Source organism: Rousettus aegyptiacus, unplaced genomic scaffold (genome assembly GCF_014176215.1).
Source record: "Rousettus aegyptiacus isolate mRouAeg1 unplaced genomic scaffold, mRouAeg1.p scaffold_m13_p_3, whole genome shotgun sequence".
Lineage (NCBI taxonomy): Eukaryota > Metazoa > Chordata > Mammalia > Chiroptera > Pteropodidae > Rousettus > Rousettus aegyptiacus.
The window spans coordinates 164779112-164801650 of NW_023416306.1; the positions used below are offsets into that span (position 1 = coordinate 164779112).

A 22539-nucleotide genomic window follows, 5' to 3' on the forward strand; every position below is an offset into this window, starting at 1 on the left:
ACATCTGAGGTAATACAATATTACATGTCAAATATATTGTAATAAAGCTGGGAAAGAAATATCTGTGGAATTAACACATGGACCATCTGTAGACATTTGTGCTAGGCATTCTATAACTCAGAATGAATGTGTTTTAGGAACTCAGTTCTATTAGCTATAAATTTTCCAAATTATCACAGTTCTTTATGATTTCATGTGATGCTATAGTCTCACAATGCCCAGTTTGTAATTAGTAATGCTGTACTAAGTTGAAAAAATAACTGAGGTAAAATGATCTAAGGTGCCATCTTAATGATGGACTATAATTCTTTAATATGTATTTTTGGAGACACTGTATCCCCTTTGCTAAGTATTAACGAGAAAGAAGTGTGTCAGGATAATCACCTGCTCAATATGTGAAACAAGTACATACTCAGTGTAATAGTATTTGAACCTAGATCTCCTGACCTATGTCAGTGATCTTTTCTTCTCAATGAGACCTAAAGATACCAACAAAATGGTACTATGTAGGTAATACATACTTCTACCAGAAGCGACACTTACATAATGCCAAGAAAGCATGCTTTGAGGCCATGAGAACTAGCACTCTCCGGAGGATGTCCTTATTAATAATGTAGTTCTTTATGTGATAGGTATGGTGCTCCACACAGAACGTTAACAATTCCAATACAAGTGCCAACAACTGGGCAGTCTGAAAATCATCTAAAACAAAACACAATTATATTGATAGTTAATATTCTTTTCCTCCCCAAATGTAAAATTCCAATTCCAATCAAGTAAAGTCCTTTCTATGAACCTAAATATTTTAAAGGAAAAGGAAACTTAACATTAATTTGAATGTCTACCATGTGTCGTGTCAAGAATGACACTTTACACTTTTATTTAAAACAACTCTGTAAGGAATTAGTTTCACAAGACCCAAGTGTGAGAAGTTAGTAAGGCAGAGATGGGTTACAATCTATTAGAACTGCTGTATTCCCAAGTGGAAGACTGCTCTATCATGTCTTAACACATCCCTCGACAGTTGTACATATAGCATAGGTGGTCCTGCCAGACACCGTCTGGTCTCTGGTGGAATTAATCTCTCTGCTCCTGTGATTCCAGTGTGTTTTGTGCTTCCTTTACTACACATAATGAGTCCACACTGAATTATAATTATTGGCTTATCTTCTTCACCAGGCAGCAAACCTCTAGAAGTATTTTGCTCACATTCCTCAATTACCCCATTAAGACCCCAATGCTTATATAGCACAGTGCTTTCCATGAAATGGGTTCCCAATAAAATGTTTGATGAATTGAACATGTGGTTTGGAAAGGAGCCTCAAGCTTTACCTAATATGAATACAGTAGATAGGAAAAATGAATATCATGTATCCAACACTTGCATCTAGTTACAAAAAAAAAGGTAAATTTAACATTTTCTAGGTGGTGGCATAAATACTGGTAATTCTTATGACAAAATAATACATTCTCATAACTTTAATAAATGATTTCTCAGTGAAGACCTTAAAGCTATTTTCTAAATTAAACATATAAGCTAAAGCAGTAAAATGCAAAATCAAAACATAGGAATAATCCTCAATGCAAATAAAAATAGCTTAATATTGAGCACAAGCTTTCATAGCTACTTCTATTTCTTTCACTGATGTAAATACAAACAAAATATAAATACTGCTTTAACAAAAAAACTTCTAAAATTCTAAAAGCACCAATTAATTTTTTTATTTTGTACCTTTCTGTTATCTCTGATTATAACACTTTAAAGAAATATTTCTGTGAACACCTCTTTTTAAAATTAGCATTAGATCTCTATGTTGACATCAACTTTGAGTTTCAGAACTCAAGAACAAAGACTTTAACTACCAACCGGCATTATCTTACCTTTGCTAGGTTTGTCTTCTGTTGTATTTGCCAGTAAAGGAGCAGTGAGGACATGCATACAGTGTTTGTAGAAGAAACCCAGAAATTCAGTCTTTTCTGTTTTCTAAGGAATCAAAAATAGTTCCATGAACTTTAACTGCATTGGTTCCTACCAGTAATAAACAATATACTAGTATGATAAAGAGAAAAATGCCTATGGCTTACATTGGCAGTAGCTAACATGTTCTCTGGGTCAACTAAAGTTCGAAGCAGACCCATTAGTTGGACCGCTCCTCCAAGTTCAGGGTCTGTATCACAAATCATATGTTCTATAATGAGGTTGATGAGCAAAATATCCTGGTGATAAAAATACAAATAAAGATCACTTATTACAGGAGAGGATTGAAAAAACACATTCTATGACATACTATATATAGCATTATACCTCGGTCTAGCTATCTTGTTACAAACCAAATGAAATGACTGACTTCTTTAATAGGATATATTGGCAGTGTTTCCCTGAAGTGTGGTACAGGCACATTACATTTTACCGAAAAGAAAAATTTTTTTATCTTTAAATCCCTCTGATTAAAACAAAAACAGTTTCAGGTTGGTGCTAATAGATCTTTATACCTCTTGATAACAAAATATCCCTCCTGAAGAAAACTAATGGGTCTTCTAAGGTTCACAGCTTTACCTGTAAGAATATTTAGCTAGAATTTGTAACACTGTTCTACTTTCAATGCATTTTTATAGAGTCCTTCTATTTATGGTAAATGATATCTATATCTCTTCTCCATTCGTGGAAATGATAGAAAGTTTCCATTTAAAATAAATTTAAGAAAAAATTAGTTTGTACCTGAATGTCTGAAATTGGGGAAAATGAGATTACAGTATTTAGAGGACACACAAGAGAACAAATGTATTGTAGAAATTCCAAATGTTAGAAAACTGAGTGCTAGTTTTCCTAGGCTCTAGTATGACTGGTGTTCCTTGGCCAAGGAATAAATAAAACATGACAGGTATTCAATAGAAAATCCTTGCTCTTGCCAATATATGCAATGATAGGATGGAAATTAAAAAAATGCAGACAATATAAAGAAACGATGATCAGGACTGCATGTGAGTCAAGTTCATCAGTGTATGTTCAACTAGCAGGTTACAGGGCCAACAAGAATAACCTTTACTTTTAATAATACAGATATTTTGGTTTTCAAGAAAAACATGACATAATATTTAACAGTTCAGACTGGTAATTTTCTACACCTACCCTGACACTCCAATAAAAAATCTTTAAAGATAGAGGTTACTAGGCATTCCACACTTCATTTTGACATCACAGCACACCACTTTTTTTAAAAAAGTATTTTCTTATTTTGTAAAAATAGGGAAAAAAGTATACAGAATTATAGGCTAAGAGGATGAATTTTCCCCACATCCCGTGAAGAGTTGAGGGAAGGATATCTTAGTTTATTATTAAGAAAAAATTACTTCCAAGATTTTATAGGGTAAAGTCAATCATTGCTTTAATTATCTGAAAATAAAACAGCACACACATTTGGGCCGTCGCATATGCCATGTACCACCATAAACTCTGGGACTGCTCTTCCCATTAGCAGGATATATTCTCTCGCTTACTTTAAAATGGGTATATGTGTGTCTGTGATCAAGACAATAGCTTGTTCCCTATGGTTAGGTAGTAAAGAAAGCACCTAAATACTATCCAAGAGACTGTGCTTCATTTCTTCATTCTTGATTTTGAGAATCCCTAGCAGAGTCAATGTTTTCCTAAGGCAATTATTCATAATTCCACATGTAGAACAATTTAATGGTTGAATGATTTAAACCAGACAATATAGCAAGTTAACGTCAGAATTAAGAAACTTGACCTCAAAAACTTAAAAAGGAATTTAAGTTGAGCACTAATAAAATAGCTAAAGATATACTTTAAAACTGAGACAGGAGCCAATTCAGGGGAAGGATAAGCCATTTGATATCATGGCTACACTTTTCCCAAATATTAACTATGTAAATCTTAACTAAAAGAAACACAGTTATAGCTCCCCATGTATATATACTTACTGTTAGTGCAAATAATATTTACCTTGTTGGTTATTTTTTGCTCTGTTAACTTCTTACTTACATCATCATTCTGTTGTGCCTCCTGCATGACAAACTCTCGTACCATGGATGGATTATATTCAACCAAGTATGAGAATATATCAGTAGCAGCACTTCGCACCTGTGTATCATCCATGCCCTGCAGATAAAAAGCACTTATTTCTCCTATAATTATAAAAATATGGAACTTACAGCTACATAAATCTAAAACCTAACAGATTATAAGAAAACACTGCAATTAAACAAAAAAGGTCAAGGAAATGCTGCATGTAAAAACCATTGTTATAGATATAAAGATATGCTTTCTTTTGCTCCTGTTTACTTGTGTACTTTAACATGTCAACTAATAGGCTGCAAAGTTACAAATTAGTTTTAAACATATGGAAAATTCCTGAGTACTTTTTCAGTACTGTGTAGGAACCTTAATAGTAGAATTTTATAGCTTTTTAACTTTGTAATATACAGCTAATATTAAATGCTGACTGTAATCAAATACTTGCATGTAACAAAAATCTACTTTTGTAGATTAAAAATATAATGGTAATTAAGAGAAACAAACTTACAAGGATGACTTCTAAAGCTGGTAATATGCCCATGTTTGACAAAGTCTTGAAAAATGCATCTCTGTTTTGAGGTTGCAGCGTTTGGGAAAATGCACAAAATTCTTTTAAAAAGTTAACCTGAAAATAGGAAAATGGTTAAGGAAATATAGAAAGCTTGTAGTTTTAGCTTCATGTCCTTTTTTAATATCAAATTTCTTACCAATTCCTGTCTTTTTTCTTCATCTGTTGCTTCATCTGTTAGTTGTGCAAACAAATCTGTCAGAAATTTTTCATCTTCCTATGAAATCAAAGGATAAATTATGCAAATTGTAAGAGTGTAATGCAAATGGTAAGAGTATAATAATTTCAAATGCTATAATAGAAGATATAAATTGCAGTAATTAGAAAAAGGAAAAACGGTATTGATGATGCAATTTTTTTAAAAAGAGAAGGAAACCAAACTTTTAAAGGATAAACTGACAATTACAGAAAGATTGTTCTTTATATTTTGGCAAGGCTCTATTTCCTAAGCCTACTTAAGTGCCACAGTGTAAATATTTGCAGGCCATATGGTCCCTACCACAGCTACTCCTCAACTCTGTAGTTACAGTAAGAGGCAGTCATAGACAGTATGTAAATGAATGTGGCTGTGTAAAAAATAAAACTTCATTTACAAAAACAGGTATGGGCTATAGTTTACAGACCCCTGGTTTTCATAGCATTTCATAACCTTAACTTTAGAAGCTCTATAACCTCTCAAATGAAGATAAAAGTGAAGGTAGAACTTCCTTCACGTTTTAAAGACACAAAATTATTCCATTTTTCTAACAAAAGTTAAATTCAGTTTTCAAAGAAACATCTGTTATTTGAAACTAGCCATATACACAAATAATTTAATATGTATTAAATTATTTTCAAAAGATTCAAAAGACATTCTCATAGCATATTAACCTGGGTAAATAAGTCAGAATGTAGAACTTGGAAAGAACCTCAGTTATTATCTTACCTCATTTTACAGTTGACACAAATTAAAAATTTACACAAAGCCCAACCATAGTTTTAGCAGGCAGTAGGGTCTTCCTGAATGCCTGGTCAATTTTTTCATCACTATTTTTAAGATGCTGTTATATTTTAATTCCATACCACCTCAGCTAGAAGTAAATTCAACACTACTTCAGCCCTAGACATACCCAATCTAAATGTATACATACACACAACCCTACATGTGTATATGTTGTTTCTGTGTGAATATAATCTATTATATTATTAAATCCATATTCCCTGTTGTAGGTGCTCAAGAAACATTTTATGTGATACTAAGATAGTTTGGTTATTTCCACTTTATCTAAAACGAACAAATAGGCCATACCTCAAATAGAATCCAATTTCAAAATGCATCCCAGATAAAATGTATCCCACCAAATGGAAATCAAAGGATTAAAAAAGGTTCTCTGTACTGCTGCATTTGGAGTATAGAAGTAGAGAGAATAGGCTGTTTAACAGTATTAGGTAGACAGTAGCCAATGTAAGGGATAAGATTGTACATAAGGTGGGTAAAAATCTGCTTGAAATTATACTTCAATCACTTTTTGTCAAAAATTTTGTAAAATTTTCCTTTTTTCACAAGACTTAACAATTTGAAATTATTCATACTTCATGAGTAAAACTGGCATTTTACAGGTATAAAGACCAAGAAAACGTAGAGGTAACAAATTACCACATAACAAAACCACATGAAGCTAAAGAAAAGGAACAGTAGCACTCAGGAATATCCAAGGAAACCAGGAATCAAAACGACCAGAACAGAGGCTCTACTAGACAAGTTAGCTGGCGAAAACTAGTTCCTTATCAAATCAAAGAATAAATGGAAATTGGTACCAAAACCCTTCTCCTTCCTCTATTATCAATGACAATACACTGTGTGGAAGATTATTGTACTTACCAGACTGTATTGCCTATGTTATTTGCTTACATGTCTGTCTTAAATGAATGGAAAACATGTTAAATTAGTCAACATGAATTGGAATTATTACTAGTTCCAGGAAAGCAGTTTTGGAAAAATTGACTTTTCTATTTGAAGTAATTTTAAAATTATTGGGGCGACACTGGTTAATAAATTAAATAGGTTACAAGTGTACAATTCCATAATGTCATATGTATATTGTATTGTGTGTTCAAGTCATTTTTTTTTAAGAGTGACAAAGGCCAAAGACACTGAAAATACAGCAATTTTCTAAAAAGGAACAGACATGAAAAATTAAACTCATCGCTTTATTTTTAACATGTGCTTCCAAGCAGCTCTTCTTGACATTTGCCTCTTTTATTTAACAAATCTAGGTTTCAAATAATTATTTTGTTTGTAGATCCGAGGTAAGGCTTTTTATAATATCTTTCAAGTCCTATCACACATCTGTTATTCTTACAACATAGGCATCAAAGGGAAAAAAACATGGAAGGTATAAAACTCACAGACCTTTGCACTATGCAAACTTCTTTTTCAGTTAGAACAGACTAATTCACACATGATGGGAAAATATACTAGAGGTTCTCTGACTTTGGAGGTTATAAATGTAGATTACTGGCCAGCTCAGAGATTTAGATTCTGTGTTTTGTGCAGAATCCAGGATTGTAGCCTAGGCGATTCTAGTGCAAGCACCCTAAAACACCAAACCTGACAATGTGGGCATTCTGTAAAAAGAAAATTTAGGTATTGAAAGGGAACAGAAAATTATTTCTGCTAAAAACAACTAACAGTTTAAAAGGTGTATTAATCAAGTAGGTACCTTTTAAGTAGGAAAAAAAGAGTGATCAAACTCACCTGTAACATACCAACAATTTCTACCTTATTGAAAAAGATGAAAGAGTGAAGTGTTGATAACATATTTTCTTCAAAGACTGAAGGGGTAGGTAGAACCATATCTTGTATATATTGGACTCTGTATGTCTGATGGATTTTTTGTTTCAGCTCAGGGTCTGATATGGGAATCACTTCTTTAAATTTGGCTGTTTTTGTTAAAAATTCCCTGTGTTTTCGTGGTTGTGATAAAGCAGGATCATATTCTAAGCATCCAATGACATCCATTATACATTCCTCGGAGAACATAACTTCAAAAAGAGCAGTTCGATTCAAGAGGAAGATGCCTTTGATAATTTCATACAAGTGGTGCAGTCCTTCAATATTTTCCAAATCTTCACAAACATGAAAAAGCTCTAGGAGCTTTTTAATATAACCCTCATTTTCCAGTGCTAGTGCAAGTTTTTCACGACGCAGGGGGGAAGGTAAAGATGATGCCACAAGTTCTGCAATTTCCTCAAGGCGACTTAATTCACAAGATGGCAATTCTAAACCTGGTGATGACATATCATCAAAACGCTCTTCTTCAGATTCATCTACAAGGTCCTGAGTGATGTCCACTGAAGGGTCCTTTCCTTGAACCTATTAAATTAGATGTATGATAACTGACACAGTACAGTCAAGCAAGTCTAAGTGATACTCTTACATGAATATAAGAAATGTTATAAGAGATCTATAATGATAATTTTTAAGTTTAAGACTTTCCTTCAGACTCGACCCAACCTCCTACTTCTCTGAGTTGCATTTCTACAAACAATATATACTTTCGATTTTAAGGAAGGAAAAGTCAAACTTCAGAAATGGGATGAGCCTCCTAAAGTGCAAGGTTTACCAGCAACAAAACGTTTTGGGATAGGCTAAACTGTGAAGAAAGAGTGCCCTGCAGACCCTCAATGTAGAGGACTGATGCTAAAACATCCATTCACATCATCTACCTATGGCCCTCTTTTCCAATGGCAAGTCTCAGAAACATTCATAGCACTGTCCTCCAGGATAGCTGTCAAATTTTAAGTAACAAAATTTCAAATATCATAATGCTGTGACCACAGAAAATATATATAATTATAAGCAACAAAGAGAATACTTAAATGTTAATTCTTGAAATCAAGGGCCAAAGAGCATGTACAAACTGGTTTTGGACCAAAGTGGATCACTGATTTGCTATAAATGCTGGTTAGTAGCCCAAAAATATGATTAAGAAAAACTGGGTGGGTGGGAAACAAATGCCCCCACACAAAAATGAAACCACAAAAAAATAACTGCAACCTATATGTAGTAGAGCTATCCCCCAAAAGTATCTGCTCAAAGTTAGGTAGCCAAACCATGGAAAAGTTTTCCTGCCTACACACCCAAAACTGTAGCTTTCATGATCCCCCAGGAGTCCTAGAGTTTGAAATAAAACCCCAACTTTGTCAGTGTAAGGGCTCTAACTATAAAAAAATAGAAATTTTGCTTTTTTGGCCCTATAATTCAAGGCACTGCCACTAAAGTAGGCTGGTAGGCCAAGCTGAATGGTAAAGGTAGAGAAAAATTAGACCTCATTTGAAATGACCAAGAAATTTAAATTGCTTAGCATAGTTAAATACTGTTGATGGATACTAGGAGGGAAGGCCTGGAGTATGTTTTGAAATATGTAGCAAGGTGACCTTAACCCACTGGGCAGCACCACACATTTACAGCCTGTACTTGGCATGGTCTCAAGTTGGCTTTGGATTTGTTAATTACATAAGCTCTCATTATAACTTTAGATTCCTAATAAGCAATGGCTTTTTAGAAAAATGGCAGCATTTGATTAAAAAATGAAAATGCTATCTTCTTAAGCTAATTTACAAAGGTGGTTAAGGTAATCAAAAAGGACTGTATTTAGCATACTCCTGGAACCTGATCTACTCAGGAAATCAAGGTGGAATTGTACAATTTGACAAATATGTTTCTGCCTTACTTTCAGAACAGGGGCAATGGAAGGATGGAAATGAAAAGAAAGGCAAACTAAGCTAAAAGATAGAGCTTTCATTAAGAGAAAGGATAAATCTTAGAAGTCAGTCTGGACAGCTATGAAGAAAGAATGTGAAGGCCATGAAAAATATCAAAAGGAAAAAGATGCACTCAGATATAACTGCAATCAAAGGGTGTACTATAAAATAGTTTCTAGATCAAAAAATAGTGAATGGGATCACAAAACTGAGAAACAAATCTCAGAGAGCAAAATATAATCAATTCCCTAGAATAAGCCAGAATCTAGAAATAATGATTGAGAGGTACAGATAGGATAAGAGAGTGACTGAGAAATGAAAAACTGAACATAAACTGTAAAAGTTGGAAGAAAAGATCACAAAATAACATAAAATAGCCAGTGGGCTACCTGTGCCCCAAGTGAAGATGACTCAAAAATTTATGTTATTACAGACTAAGGAAAATTAAGACAAGACAGTTATGTTAGAGGAGCGCCAGGCATGACAGTAACAGACTGAGGTCTGAGTTAGATACTGGCCTAACAGAAGACTGTATCCAGGGGCAGCTGTCCAGTTCAGAACAGTGAAGAACAGGACTTGTCTGAATGATGGGTGCTAATAATTTTAGCATACCCTGAGCTCATCAATTTCATCTTTTTATGGGAGAATTTAAAAAGACAAAATCTAGAGGAATATGCTATAAAAACACTTGTTTAGGACAAAAAGAAAAAGGATGAAGACATTCACATATTAACAGAAGGGACAGCTTGACAAGCAAGTTATGAAAAACAGCTGAGTAGAATACATAGCAGAAGTAAATTCAGTAAGTTAAGGAAAAACTGTACCTCAAGCACACTGTAGCTTCTATTAAAGCCGTGCCCAAAGCAGAGGTTGACAAACTACAGCCAAACCTAGCCCACCACCTGTGCTTATAAATTATATTTTACATGAAGAGAACCACTCCCATTTATTATCTATGGCTATTTTTGCACTGAAGCAGCAGAGTTTAATAGGAGTTATACTGGCCCACAAAGCCTAAAATATTTACTATCTTGCCCTTTATAGAGAAAATCTGACCTAGAGACCTGATTAAAATATAATTATTGGTACCTACTCACACATCTTTTGATAAAGTAGACCTGGGATAGGAGTCTGATAATTTCTATTAGTTCCCAGGTCATGTCTGTGCTGCTGGTCTAAGGACCACACTTTGAAAAACAATGAATCAAGGAATCTGCTGAAAAGTTTTTTTCAGCTAAAATAAATGTGGAAATAGAGCAACTGCTTAGGATACAATGGTCTAAATGAGTCCATAACAAGAACCAATGGCTTAAGCCATTAGACTACATAAAATGCACATTCACAAAAGACCATGGAAATTATGTCACTAGACTAAGGTACTAGAGTCACCAGGAAATTCCAGAATCAACTGAGAACATGTAAGATGAGGCTGAGGAAACAGTCAAGAGCCACAAGTTACTGAACAAAGGGTGCTTGCTATGTTCAGATTTGCATTTCAAAAAAGATCACTCTTGCTGTGGTATGGATTTGGGAAGACCAGTCAAGATAAAAACAATAAACCAGGCAAGAAATGATGGTGGCTTGGTAAACTATGATAGTGAAAATGAAGATAAGTGAATGGATTAAGATTTATAGTTGAGGGACTGAATGGGTATAAGGAGTGAAGGAATCCACACAAGTCACAAGTTTCTGATTTCAGCAACTGGATGGCATTTACTGAGAGGAGGGAGATGGGAGAATGAATCGGTCAGGTCTAAGTGAAATTATGTTTGGTGTTGGACTATTAAATCTGAGATGTGAGTGAGTACTCATGAAGGAGCTCCCCAAGGCAGCTAGATAGAAAACTTCTGGCATGCATAGTAAAATGTCAATAACTGCACTTTCCTACAATTTGAGCTTTTCACAGAAAACAGTGAATTTAACAGATTTATATGAAATGTCTGCCTATTTATTTAAAACATAAGGCATTAACTAAAAGCACTGCAAAAAACAAAATATTAAAAAACATATGTTGATTTTCTAATTTTTAAAATTACCTGACATATTTTCTCCCAAATTTCATCACATCCAGCTTTTTCTTGAAAGCTAAGAGCCAAGTCATAATTTTCTGCTTCCGACCACACAATCAAAGTATCCTTGAGAGAAAAAAGTCTGAATGATTAACATATATTATCACAGCTATTCAAAGTATAAGGCAAATGAGCGACAAGAGATGGAGAACAGTACTCTTTACTTTTTGCAACATTAATAATGGTAATTACCAATGCCTTTTTACATCTCACTTTATCCAATCTACAAAATGAAAATTGTGTTTCTTTAAAGAGAATTTTAACCAATATATGAAAACCACTACAAAATGACACACAATCTAAATATACTAAAAGATACAAAGTAAATGTTGTATCAATTCTATGCTTGCACATCAAGTTATATTTTATGCCGAAAGAGAATTTAATAAATACCTAGGGCATGTTAGGAGGATGGGATTAATAAACTTAGCTCCTCCTCCTATTGTCAACGTCAAGTGTTCTTTAACTGGGGCTCAAAGGGCCCACTAAACCCTTGGCTAATGTGTGAGCATTTACTTAGACAGAGGTTTTTAACTTTCACCAGTGTGGTGGGGTTCAAGAAGCAAGATGTTACTATCGCCTACCACTCCTTTACTCCTTCCTATTCACTTAAATGTTTTAATGATATTCTTTTAATTTTTAATAAACAGTTTAACAGTGTTTATTAGGATGTAATCTCAGCAAGACACTACACTTACAATACTATTTTATATTCCCTGTAGTACAAAATAATGTGTATTCTACAATATGATAGTATAATAAAAATACTTATAAGGTCTAGGTATCTTCCAATGTACTGACTGTAAAACATGTACACTGTTTCATAGCAATCAACCATTTCAAAAAAAGGGCCCTCACTGAGAGAGGTCTATGAATCATCTACATGAAATGGTGAATGGCACTAGGGAGTTACATTTTAAAAAAAGAAGCCTAAGATAACAGCTATCATGCAGCATTTTTTCAAGGTGGTCTAAAGAAAAGAATCAGAAGTCAGAGTAAGTACAATATAAGAATAACTCAATCTGACCAAAAAGTAACTGAAAGGAAACAAGCAAAGGCTGGCTGAATATCCTATCATGGTGATAAAAGTTCCTGTACTGAAGAGGAAACATGACTAGATTATCTTTAAGGTACCTAGGTCTATGGCCATGCCACCCTGAACAAGCCTGATCCCGTGTGATCTCGGAAACTAAGTAGGGTCGGGCCTGGTTAGCACGTGGATAGGAGACCACCTAAGAAGACCAGGTGCTGAAGGTGTAAAAAAAAATTTTTTTTTAAATAATAACGGATTGTAAGATGACAAGGTCCTTGCAATCTGTGGGGTCAACCAAGGGTTGCCTCACCTAAAAAAATATATATGCCTTTAAGGTATGTTAAAAGGGCCTATGTTTCTTCTATGCCAGTTTCTAGTACTTTTCACTATCAAAGACACCTTTTACTGTACTCAAATGGATGCTATGTTTAAAAATTTGTCTGCTAAATTGCATAACTCTTTTTAGTCAAGTATATAACTGTCCATTATGAGACCAATAGTCTCTTACAGAACTAAAGTGATGCCAGCCAGCAGTACATAAATGATCATTTGCTCAGGCCATGCGGCATTACTAATAGGGGAAATCCACAATCTTAATCGGAATTTTAAAAAAGAGCTCAAAGACCCTTTATTATTATCTTCAGACTTCTAGAGATCATAGATCCCAGGAAGGCAATCTGTCCACAGTGACTTAATAGCTGTTCAGGCTCAAAATAATTTACATAAACATTGTAAGATCAACATGGGTAACCTCCTGAGCCCCAGTTTTTTGTCTTTAAAATGGGTATAATACAGTTATGAAAATTGGTGATATGATCCCATTGGAACAAGCCTAAAACCAATATCACATTAGTAATAAGGTATATTTAATGTTAACTGTAAGCTACTGCTCTGTTACAATGTATATTCAGAATCATTTGGAGGCTTAAATCAGGGCACAGCTACCCATAAGCTCTTAATCACACATCTGACAAATTTAGAAGTTAGAAAATTTTTTACAACATGTTTTGTTTTCCTTGAAGAGCCTAATCTTCACCAAATCACTTTGCTTATCTATCATCCAATAACCAATAGGTTAAGACAGATTTGTTCATTCATCCTCAAAACAGACTTGATCTTTTTCTTAGGATGCGCTTTTTACTCTTCAGCTGACTGAAACCTTGAAACATAAAATTTATGTATTTAACTATAAAACATTAAAGCCAAATATTCTAGTCTCCAACCATTCCAATCAAACCTAAAAGTTTTCTTAAGAACACTAAATGCAACAATGTTAATAGACCATTAAACTATCGGGGAAAATATTTCATATTGTACCAATGTTTCTGGACAAATTAATCACCATGAAATAAATTTAGGAGTTAATATCAGCTTTTCTATGTACTATGTGACCTCAAGCAAGTCGCAATCATTAAGCATTGCCTAATATGCAAAACAAAGCCAGTGCTTCTTTCTAGTAATATTTTGGTGTCGATGACACAAGTATTTTATAATATGTAAATATATGCATATATTTACGAAGTAATATATATGACTCTTGGTATATTCTTTAAATTATTTCATCTCTGCACCTTCATGGCAATGAGGGGACTGATACTGATTTCACTGGCTTTGTAGAGCTTTCTTTGTATCTCTGTGTGCATGTGTATGTGTTCTGAATAAAAAGCATTTGCTGATAGTGCTAGTAAGTAGTAAGTGAAAGATCTACTTTCAAGTGTCTCTTGCACATCAGAAGGGTACAAGAGAGCATCCTCAAATTGAAAGTTGCCTTAAAACTGTAACATTATTATAATATTCTCTTTGGGCTTTGTAAAATTCAGATCCTTATCTACACTGAGTTGCTGTATAGAGAGATACAAATATTTGTTCTGCACTAGCATCTGCAAAAGCAAAGGAAGGAGCTTCTACTATTTGTGTTAGTAGCTGATTATTACATCGGTGGCCACTTATTTTTTCTTTAGGTAGAAACTATGTTTTAGTTTTAACTTTTGAGAATTAAGGTTCTGTTGCTAGACTATCTGGAACATAAACTTAGCTTACCCCAGATCGAAATTTTTTAAATTAAAAATGACTGCTTTATATACTACAGAGGTTGGTAGAAATCACATTTTAGAATTAGACAGGCAAAGTATGTTGTAATCTGTTTTGAAATTTTCGTTGTAAGGAATCAGAGGATAAATTTTCATTTAATCAAACTGAGAAGGTAATATGTAAAATAAAATATCTTCAAATTTTTACCTGTTGTTTCTGGTATGCAGTGTTAGGGTTTATTTTGGACTCTAAAAGTAGAGAGCCTACGAAATAGAAAAAGAAAAGACATTCATTCCATTATGTAAGTGCAAAGCAGCAAACTTATATATTCCTTAACATATACACATAGTTCCTTTTCTGAACATTTGATGCACATACAACTTTAGTTAAAACATTATTTTTTAAAAAATACAAGTTTAAATATAATAACTTGTAACCCAAGAAAAACTGGCTTTATACATATTTACTTTTAACAAGAAAGACATGATCATCTGGAGTGAGTAACTGGATGGTAACAGAAATCTAACAATTTACGGGCAGCGCAGGGTAGTGAAACAGTAGAGTGATACCAGATGGTCTGGGTTTAAATCTCTGATATACAGTATTACTTAGAGACATATTCTAAAAAATGCAAATATGTTGATCTCTCTCTCTCGAGACTGGAAATGAGAATTTACAACAGTTTTAAAACATCAAGGACATGATTCATAGCCTAAGTACATCCCCGAATTATGCTTCACCTTCATAAAGATTCATATTTCTGTTTCTTAATACAGGAATACCACTCTTCTCCATCTTCAAATAATTTATTTCTCATAGTTAAGTTAATTTGTACATTCTTGTATTTTCTCCCCCCTGGCAGTATCATAAGACTCATGATATTTAGAAAACAAGTACTGCTTTGTGACAAAGCAAAATTTAAGACTCAACTTACATCTCTCCCCTCGACCACTTCCAGTTTATCCCCCAATGCACTAATCTAAAGATATATTCTGGCCTACAATATTTAAGAAGCCAGTTTCTCTGCACCTGTCTTTCATCCTAAGCTTTCATTTCTTCTCAAATAAAACTTAACAGCTGCTTTACCCATTCCGGATAGTGGCTACATAGTTGGGAAAGGGTACTCAACATTTCCAAATTTAATTAGCTTACTTTTATATTAAAAATTGTTTGCAAATTTTATGATAGTGTCCCATATTAGCAATTTACTGACCATTTACTACTATGTGCTCATAACAGTGCTGTGATATTGAATATAGTAAAATACCAGCATTTACCAAGTTGTGATGACTTAATTTGCAAACACCCTATGCACCTAGACAGCTTCCCAGTTCACTCAAATCTTCCCACTATGTCTAGCACAAGTGAACAGCTCAACCCCAAATTTGTCTACTTTCCTTTCTTACTTGCTTAAGGTAGCTAACCAGTCTATTGTCCATGGCCATGCCACCCTGAACAAGCCCAATCCCGTCTGATCTCAGAAGCTAGGCAGGGTCGGGCCTGGTTAGTACTTGGATGGAAGACCAAGAAGACCAAGTACTATAGGCATGAAAAATTAATAATAATAATAATAATAATAATAATAATAATAAGGGATTGTAAGTTGACAAGGTCCTTGCAATCTGTGAGGTCAACCAAGGGTTGCCCGGCCTAAAAAAAATAAATATAAATAAACAAATAAACAGTCTCCACAGTTTTCCCACCTGTAACCCTAAAGCCGCGTTTCTTTAGGCTCTTTTCTTTTTACTATTTTTGGCTGAGGTTCAGATAAATACTCTCACATTCTGGAGGAAACTGTTTAATCCTCTTTTTCTAACTTTTGCTGAAATAATCAAAATAATTTTTCACTGCTCCTTCCATTTTTTACATGCACAATTATTGGACTTTTATTTTGGTAATTATTAAGAACTGTCATAGTGATAAATTCATAAGAAGAAAAAGCAGCAAGCAAATGAACTCAATGTCTAGAATCTCTTAAAAATATTAAAAGTCTCCAACTATCTTTCTAAGTATTCTTTCATTATTTTAACTACTAGGACCAAAAATTGCATTCTGTTTTTTCCAATGAAATCAGAGTATGTATCAGGTACATTATAGATTAAACTTACTTTTTAAAGATGAGTCGTGGCATATAATTACACTCAAAACATGGTTTCTATGAGAAAATATATTCTAAAAAAACCTACTTTAAAATATAGCATGTCCTCAAAAACAATCTATCCCTAGAAAACTACATTAAATAGAGTAAACAAATCAAATGGAATACTTTATAACATATTTCAGAAGGTGCAAGAGGTATAGTGTCATAAAACCAAACTAAGTAATGCCTCTTTGAAAATTAAATGACACAAAGGCACGACCTACCCAAAAGAAAAAACTGGACATCACTGATAATTGAACATCTAAATTAGGAACTTCTGTGCTACAAAGACCATCAAGAGATATGAAAAGACAACCCCACAGAATGGGAGAAATTATTTAGAAATCATATATTTGATGAGGAACTGGTATCCACTCTTACAACTCAATAATAAAGACAATTCAATTTAAAAATAGGCAATAGATCTGAATAGACATTTCTTCGAAGAAGACATAGAAATGGACAGTAAGCATGAAAAGATGCTCAACATCATTAGTCATTAGGAAAATACAAATCAAAACCACAACTAAGATACTATTTCACACCAGCTAGGATGCCTACAAAGATGGACAAAAACAAGTGTTGACAATCATGTGGAGAAACTGGAACCCTCATATATTTTGTTTATGGGTAGATAAAAAGGCATCCACTTTGGAAAATGGTTTGGCAGTTCCTCAAAAAGTTATCAACAAGTCCACTCCTAGGTATATACTCAAGAGAAATGAAAACATATGGCCACATAGTATGTGTACCTGTATGATGTTCGTAGCATTATTCATAATAGCAAGAAAGTGAAAACAATCCAAATGTCCAAAAACTGATGAATGGACAAATAAAATGGAATACTATTCGGCTATATAAATGAAGTTTTGATTATGAACCTTTAAAAGAAGCCAGTTACAAAAGACCACATATTGTATGACTACATTTATATGAAATATTCAGAATAAGCAAATTTGGAGAAAGATCGGTAGATTAGGGGTTGTTTATGGCTGGCAGGAAGGAGGAGTGAATGGATAGTGATTGCTAAAGGTACATGATTTAGAGAGGAAAACTGTTCAGAAATAAAGTGTAAATACTCATAATGGAATATCATGTAGCAATGGTAATGAATGAACCAAACATGTGAATGCAACGACATATGTCAATCTTAGAAGCATGAATGAAAGCTGCCTCAGACAAAAGGATACACCATATAATTCCCTTTAAATAAAGTTCGAAAATTGGCAAAAACTAACCTGTGGTGTTAGAAGCTAGGTTGTGTTTTCATGGTGTTAGCAGTTGCGGGGGGGGGGGGGCGGGCAGAGGAGAAAGGGAGATAATGACTGAGAAAGGACATGAAACAGGCTTCCAGGGTGCTGGCTGTGCTGTTTCTTCATCTGTATGTGGCTATTTTGTAAAAATTCATCAAGCTGAATACTGATCATTTATGTACTTTTTTGATGTACATATTATACTTCTAGTTTTTTTAAGTTAAAAAAAGGGACAAACAACGCATGGCACAGGGGGTTGGAATTATCCCTTCAAGTTGTGCTTTCACGAAACACACATCTGACTGCGCAGCTGCTAAAACAAAACAAAAAACTGGTAGTGGTATAACTATTATTTTTAAGGACCAGTTCCTTTTGCATTTGCTTCAAAACTCTCAGCAGAGTTACAAGGTCAGGGTAATTGCAAAGGAAAAAATCACAAGTCGAAAGTCTGAAGTGTTCCCTCCCAAAGCCTTGGCTAAAACAATAAGCACATAGTAAAAGCTTCTGGTGTTGGCAAATTTACCCTATTGGGGGGGAGGGGCACCTTAAGATGTTAGCGGAAAGCATCTTTCCTGAAACCCATTTTAGCCATACCCGTGACTTTGGTCTAAGATACACTTTAGGAAATCCAGCTCTGGTCCCCAAATACTGTGTTCCCTAAGAGATCATTAGAGGTTGTAGAGCAGGGGTCCCCAACCTCCGGGACAAGGACCAGTACTGGTCTGTGGCCTCTCAGGACTGGGCCACACAGCAGGAGGTGAGAGGCAGGTGAGCAAAGCTTCATCTGTATTTGCAGCTGCTCCCCAGCACTAGCATCACTGCCTCCGCCCCACCTCAGATTGTCAGGCATGAGATTCTCGTAGGAGCACTGGTCCCTGGTGCCAGAAAAGTTGAGAACCACTGCTGTAGAGGACTGAACATGGCAAAAGTCCTTTTGGTTTGGGGGCTAAGTAAGATAACATTGAAAAGACACATTTCTAGTCTATTAGGTTCCTCACCCCCATATCCTAGTTTCTATTGGATTAAGTTATGAATCAACTTCAATCAATTGAAAAATATCCAGCTAAGTATTAATATGGATTAGCACAATCCTTCCCTCCAACAAATTAATTTGTATCAGTTCCTACAGCTACATTACTGGGAACAGTAATTCCATTCTAGTAATATATGGGTATGGATGTGGATACAGAGTTCAGCTATAGGTGAAAGGCATTTATAATGGTAGCAGAGACAACAGGAGAAATCAAGAAGTTGATCCTTAATAAGAGACCTTAAGCAACATTAAGAGAGGTAGAAAAGATTCTCAGTAAGGGGTATACATGCTTTTGATAACGAGTAGATCCAGTATCTCTTAATAACTGAAACACATATGTAAGACGGCCCCCACCCCAACTTATTTGAGAAACGTATTCATCCTCTCCGATGAAATAAAGAGGAATTCACTCTCACCCTCCCAGTGACACCACCTCCTCAGCAAACTCCAATATCAAGACCTGAGAAAGACATTCCCACTTCTAACCTGAATGAGGAAGATAATATAAAGACACAAAAAAAAAAAATCAAAAAAGGAATCAGGCTATGAGGGGAATGCACTGATACATCTAATTAAATGTCATTAAAGAATATCACTCAGACCACGAGCAAAATCAACCATCCTCAGGTGAACTAAAGAGTACACGTGCTGCACAGCAAATGCTTGTCAGAGTCCATTCCAAAGATGTTCCAATAGGTCTCCACGTCCATATTTGCACATGCACAGCTTCAAAAAAAATAAAAGAGGATCCTTAATTCTCATTTACCATTAGCAAGATGGAAAATCTGCAGAACTTTTCTGGAGGGTCATTTATCTTTAACTATCAAGCTTTTAAACACATACTACTCTTTAGTCCAACAATTCTTCTACAAAATTATTTCACATCCTCACGTAAGTGCACAGTATATGAATAAAGATGTCATCAGTAATGTTTGTAATGGTAAAAAACTAGAAACAATCTCTATGCCTGCTGTTTGTGTGAGGATCTCAAGGGATCTAGAAAATCAAAACTATTTTCATATTACTAAGAGGTTACGTGCATTTTTCACTCTTATTTTTCTTACAATTTCTATACTGTGATATTGCAACATAAAGAATGCGGATGAGAACCCTCCTTAAAAAAAAAAAATTAAGCCATGTATTAAAGAGATCTGTAAAAATGTAAAATGACACTTTTCTCATTAAATTTCTTATTTGAGAAAAGCTTTTTTAAAGTCTTAGTTTTAATTTCTAATATGGTAAATATTGATAGATACAACCCATATAAACAAAAGCTTTTAGGGATCCTCAATTTTAAGATGATAAAGATATCCCTAAGGGGTCTACGGCCATGCCACCCTGAACTCGCCCAATCCTGTCTGACCCTGGAGGCTAAGCAGGGTGGGGCCTGGTTAGTACTTGGATGGGAGACCACCTAGGAGGACCAAGTGCTGTGTTAAAACTAAGAAATAAAAAAAAATAAGGGACTGTAAACTGACAAGGTCCTTGCAATCTGTGAGGTCAACCAAGGGTTGCCTTGCCTAAAAAAAAAAAAAAAAAAAAAAAGAATTAAACATATAATGGAATACTGTGCTTTTAGATAAGATAGATATGTGTATCCTGACACAAATAGATGTCCCAAATATACTGACAAAAAAGAGGTCTGTATGCTCAGGAAATAGGGAAATAATAGCTTAGGAGAGGAAATGCCGCTCAGAACATCACCAAGACAACTGCAGTTATACACTATCAAATACTGATGAGAAAAAGTAATAATAAAACAAAAAGTACAATTACTAGTATAATTAGGTCATTAAAACTGTTCCTTCTCTGCTTCATGACATCTTGGTTCCTCTTGTGAAACGAAAGGTGAAGAGCTTTTCTGGTATCCTGTTGCCAACCTCCAACACACCCCATCAAAACAAAATAAACACCTTCGGAGAGTGGGGTGAAGGCTGTTGGTAATGCAGACTACAGGATCATTCAAAAAGTTTAAATCAGCTTGGATCCAGACAGCTTGTTTGATTGCTAGTCTAACAAACAATGAATTCATGCAAATATTTTCAAATGGAAAGATTATGTATATTTTTTTAAATCTAGATTTCTGGCTAGGTGTACGAAAAGACCACAAAACTAAACTACCCAAAGAATCAATACACTAAGACTTAACAGTTAGAACAAAATAATACCTCATAGGGTTGCTGTATTAACTGAATATTTATATTTATATGGAGTGCCTATCCCATTATCTAGTACATAACCAGCACTCAATACTTTAAGACATGAACAGAATATCATTTCACCGGCACCACTGTTTTGTTGAATGGTAGAAAAATTATTGATAACAATGATCCAGTAACACATTAAAAATGAAAGGTTAACCAACACAGGCTCATTATACTGCTTAAGAAAAACATGCTAGGACATACTTAGGAAGCATTCCATTAAAACTATTGAGATTTTTAATCTGGTACAGTTTTATTTAGCTGGAAAATTCACTTGTTTAGAAGATCTCCCCTTTCACTGGAGAAATGAGATATTAAAGAATTTCTTCTCTATTTTCTGTGGTTATACTTTCAATAGCAACCAACCAATCAGATTCAGATAGCATGGGAATATCTAGTTTGGGGTTAAGGCCTTAGCTTAAATTTGGATAAACATTTAAGGATTTCAGAATGAATAGCTCCAGCTGTCACTCCTGAGTAAGCAATTCAACCTCTCCTCTAGGCTTCTCCAGTATATTGTTATAAATGCTCAAAGCTCAGGGCAGGGTAATATGCATCATTAGTAGGAAGAAAACACCATCAAAATCAGTTAATGGAAGTCCAAAAATCTCATCTGGATTGGAGACTGGTGCATATTTTAAAACTACTGCAGGTCTGTATTCCAAGTCCCTCCCTCTTGATTTTTGTAGTCCACAGATTACACCCAGAATTTAAAAACTACAAGTTTAGGGGGAAAAATCAGTTAAGCTTTCACTAACAACACTGTAGCCCCCTTCGTCTATATGCAGTGTAGTTGATGGCCTTCAAACTTTCAGTTATCATATGCAATAGAAGATAAATAAGGGTTTGGTTACCCTATTAATTTTCTACAAAGTAGGTCTACATAAGAAAAAAAATTTTTTTAAATCATTTTTTGAAGTAAAATATTTCTCTCAGTACTAACACTGAGTCTTCTTGGTAGCTAAACCTGGAATGGTTCCTGTATGCAAGATTCTATACTACTTCCTGATTTATAATACCAATAAAAAAAAAAAAATGCTGATGCTGTCTGTTCATTTCTCTCACCAGAGCAGTCAAAACAAACAAAAAAGGCTTTCCCACCCAAAGTGTTCTGACCTCCTTTTCTAATTATATAGTAGGGGTAGAAACAGATCTACCTGCAAGGTTCTATCTAGAGGCAGAAGCATAGGATTCCCAGTTCTTACCATGAGCTAGCAGTGCTACCCTAACCAAACACTTCCTATGTCTTGATTTCTTCGTGCCTCAAATAACAGTGAGAATTTAACCTTGTTAACTCTGAAATAGTCAAGTCAGATAATAGATAAAACTATTTGAAATGTAAAATATACTTTATAAAAGTTAAGGTAAAACCCCAAAATAAGACGATTATTCTTGATGGTTGGCAGGTAATCCAGAGTAAAGACCA

At 34.6% G+C, this 22539-nt stretch overlaps 1 protein-coding gene and 2 pseudogenes across 2 annotated transcripts in view; 2 read left to right on the top strand and 1 right to left on the bottom strand.

Moving 5' to 3' along the window:
* PPP4R3A (protein phosphatase 4 regulatory subunit 3A) overlaps nt 1-22539 on the bottom strand; it is a 37355-nt gene that overhangs the window by 10855 nt on the left and 3961 nt on the right. Inside the window, exons 2-10 of one of the 2 annotated variants that reach the window (XM_016145442.2) lie at nt 14691-14746; nt 11387-11485; nt 7342-7959; nt 4744-4821; nt 4545-4661; nt 3965-4120; nt 2086-2217; nt 1882-1984; nt 544-702 (exon numbers count right to left, since the gene is read on the bottom strand). In XM_016145442.2, coding sequence (XP_016000928.1) covers nt 544-702; nt 1882-1984; nt 2086-2217; nt 3965-4120; nt 4545-4661; nt 4744-4821; nt 7342-7959; nt 11387-11485; nt 14691-14746 — 1518 coding nt within the window. The remainder of the gene's footprint in view (nt 1-543; nt 703-1881; nt 1985-2085; nt 2218-3964; nt 4121-4544; nt 4662-4743; nt 4822-7341; nt 7960-11386; nt 11486-14690; nt 14747-22539) is intronic. The other variant, XM_016145443.2, reaches the window with a different exon arrangement.
* On the top strand, nt 12558-12676 carry LOC118600812 (annotated as a pseudogene).
* On the top strand, nt 20230-20348 carry LOC118600746 (annotated as a pseudogene).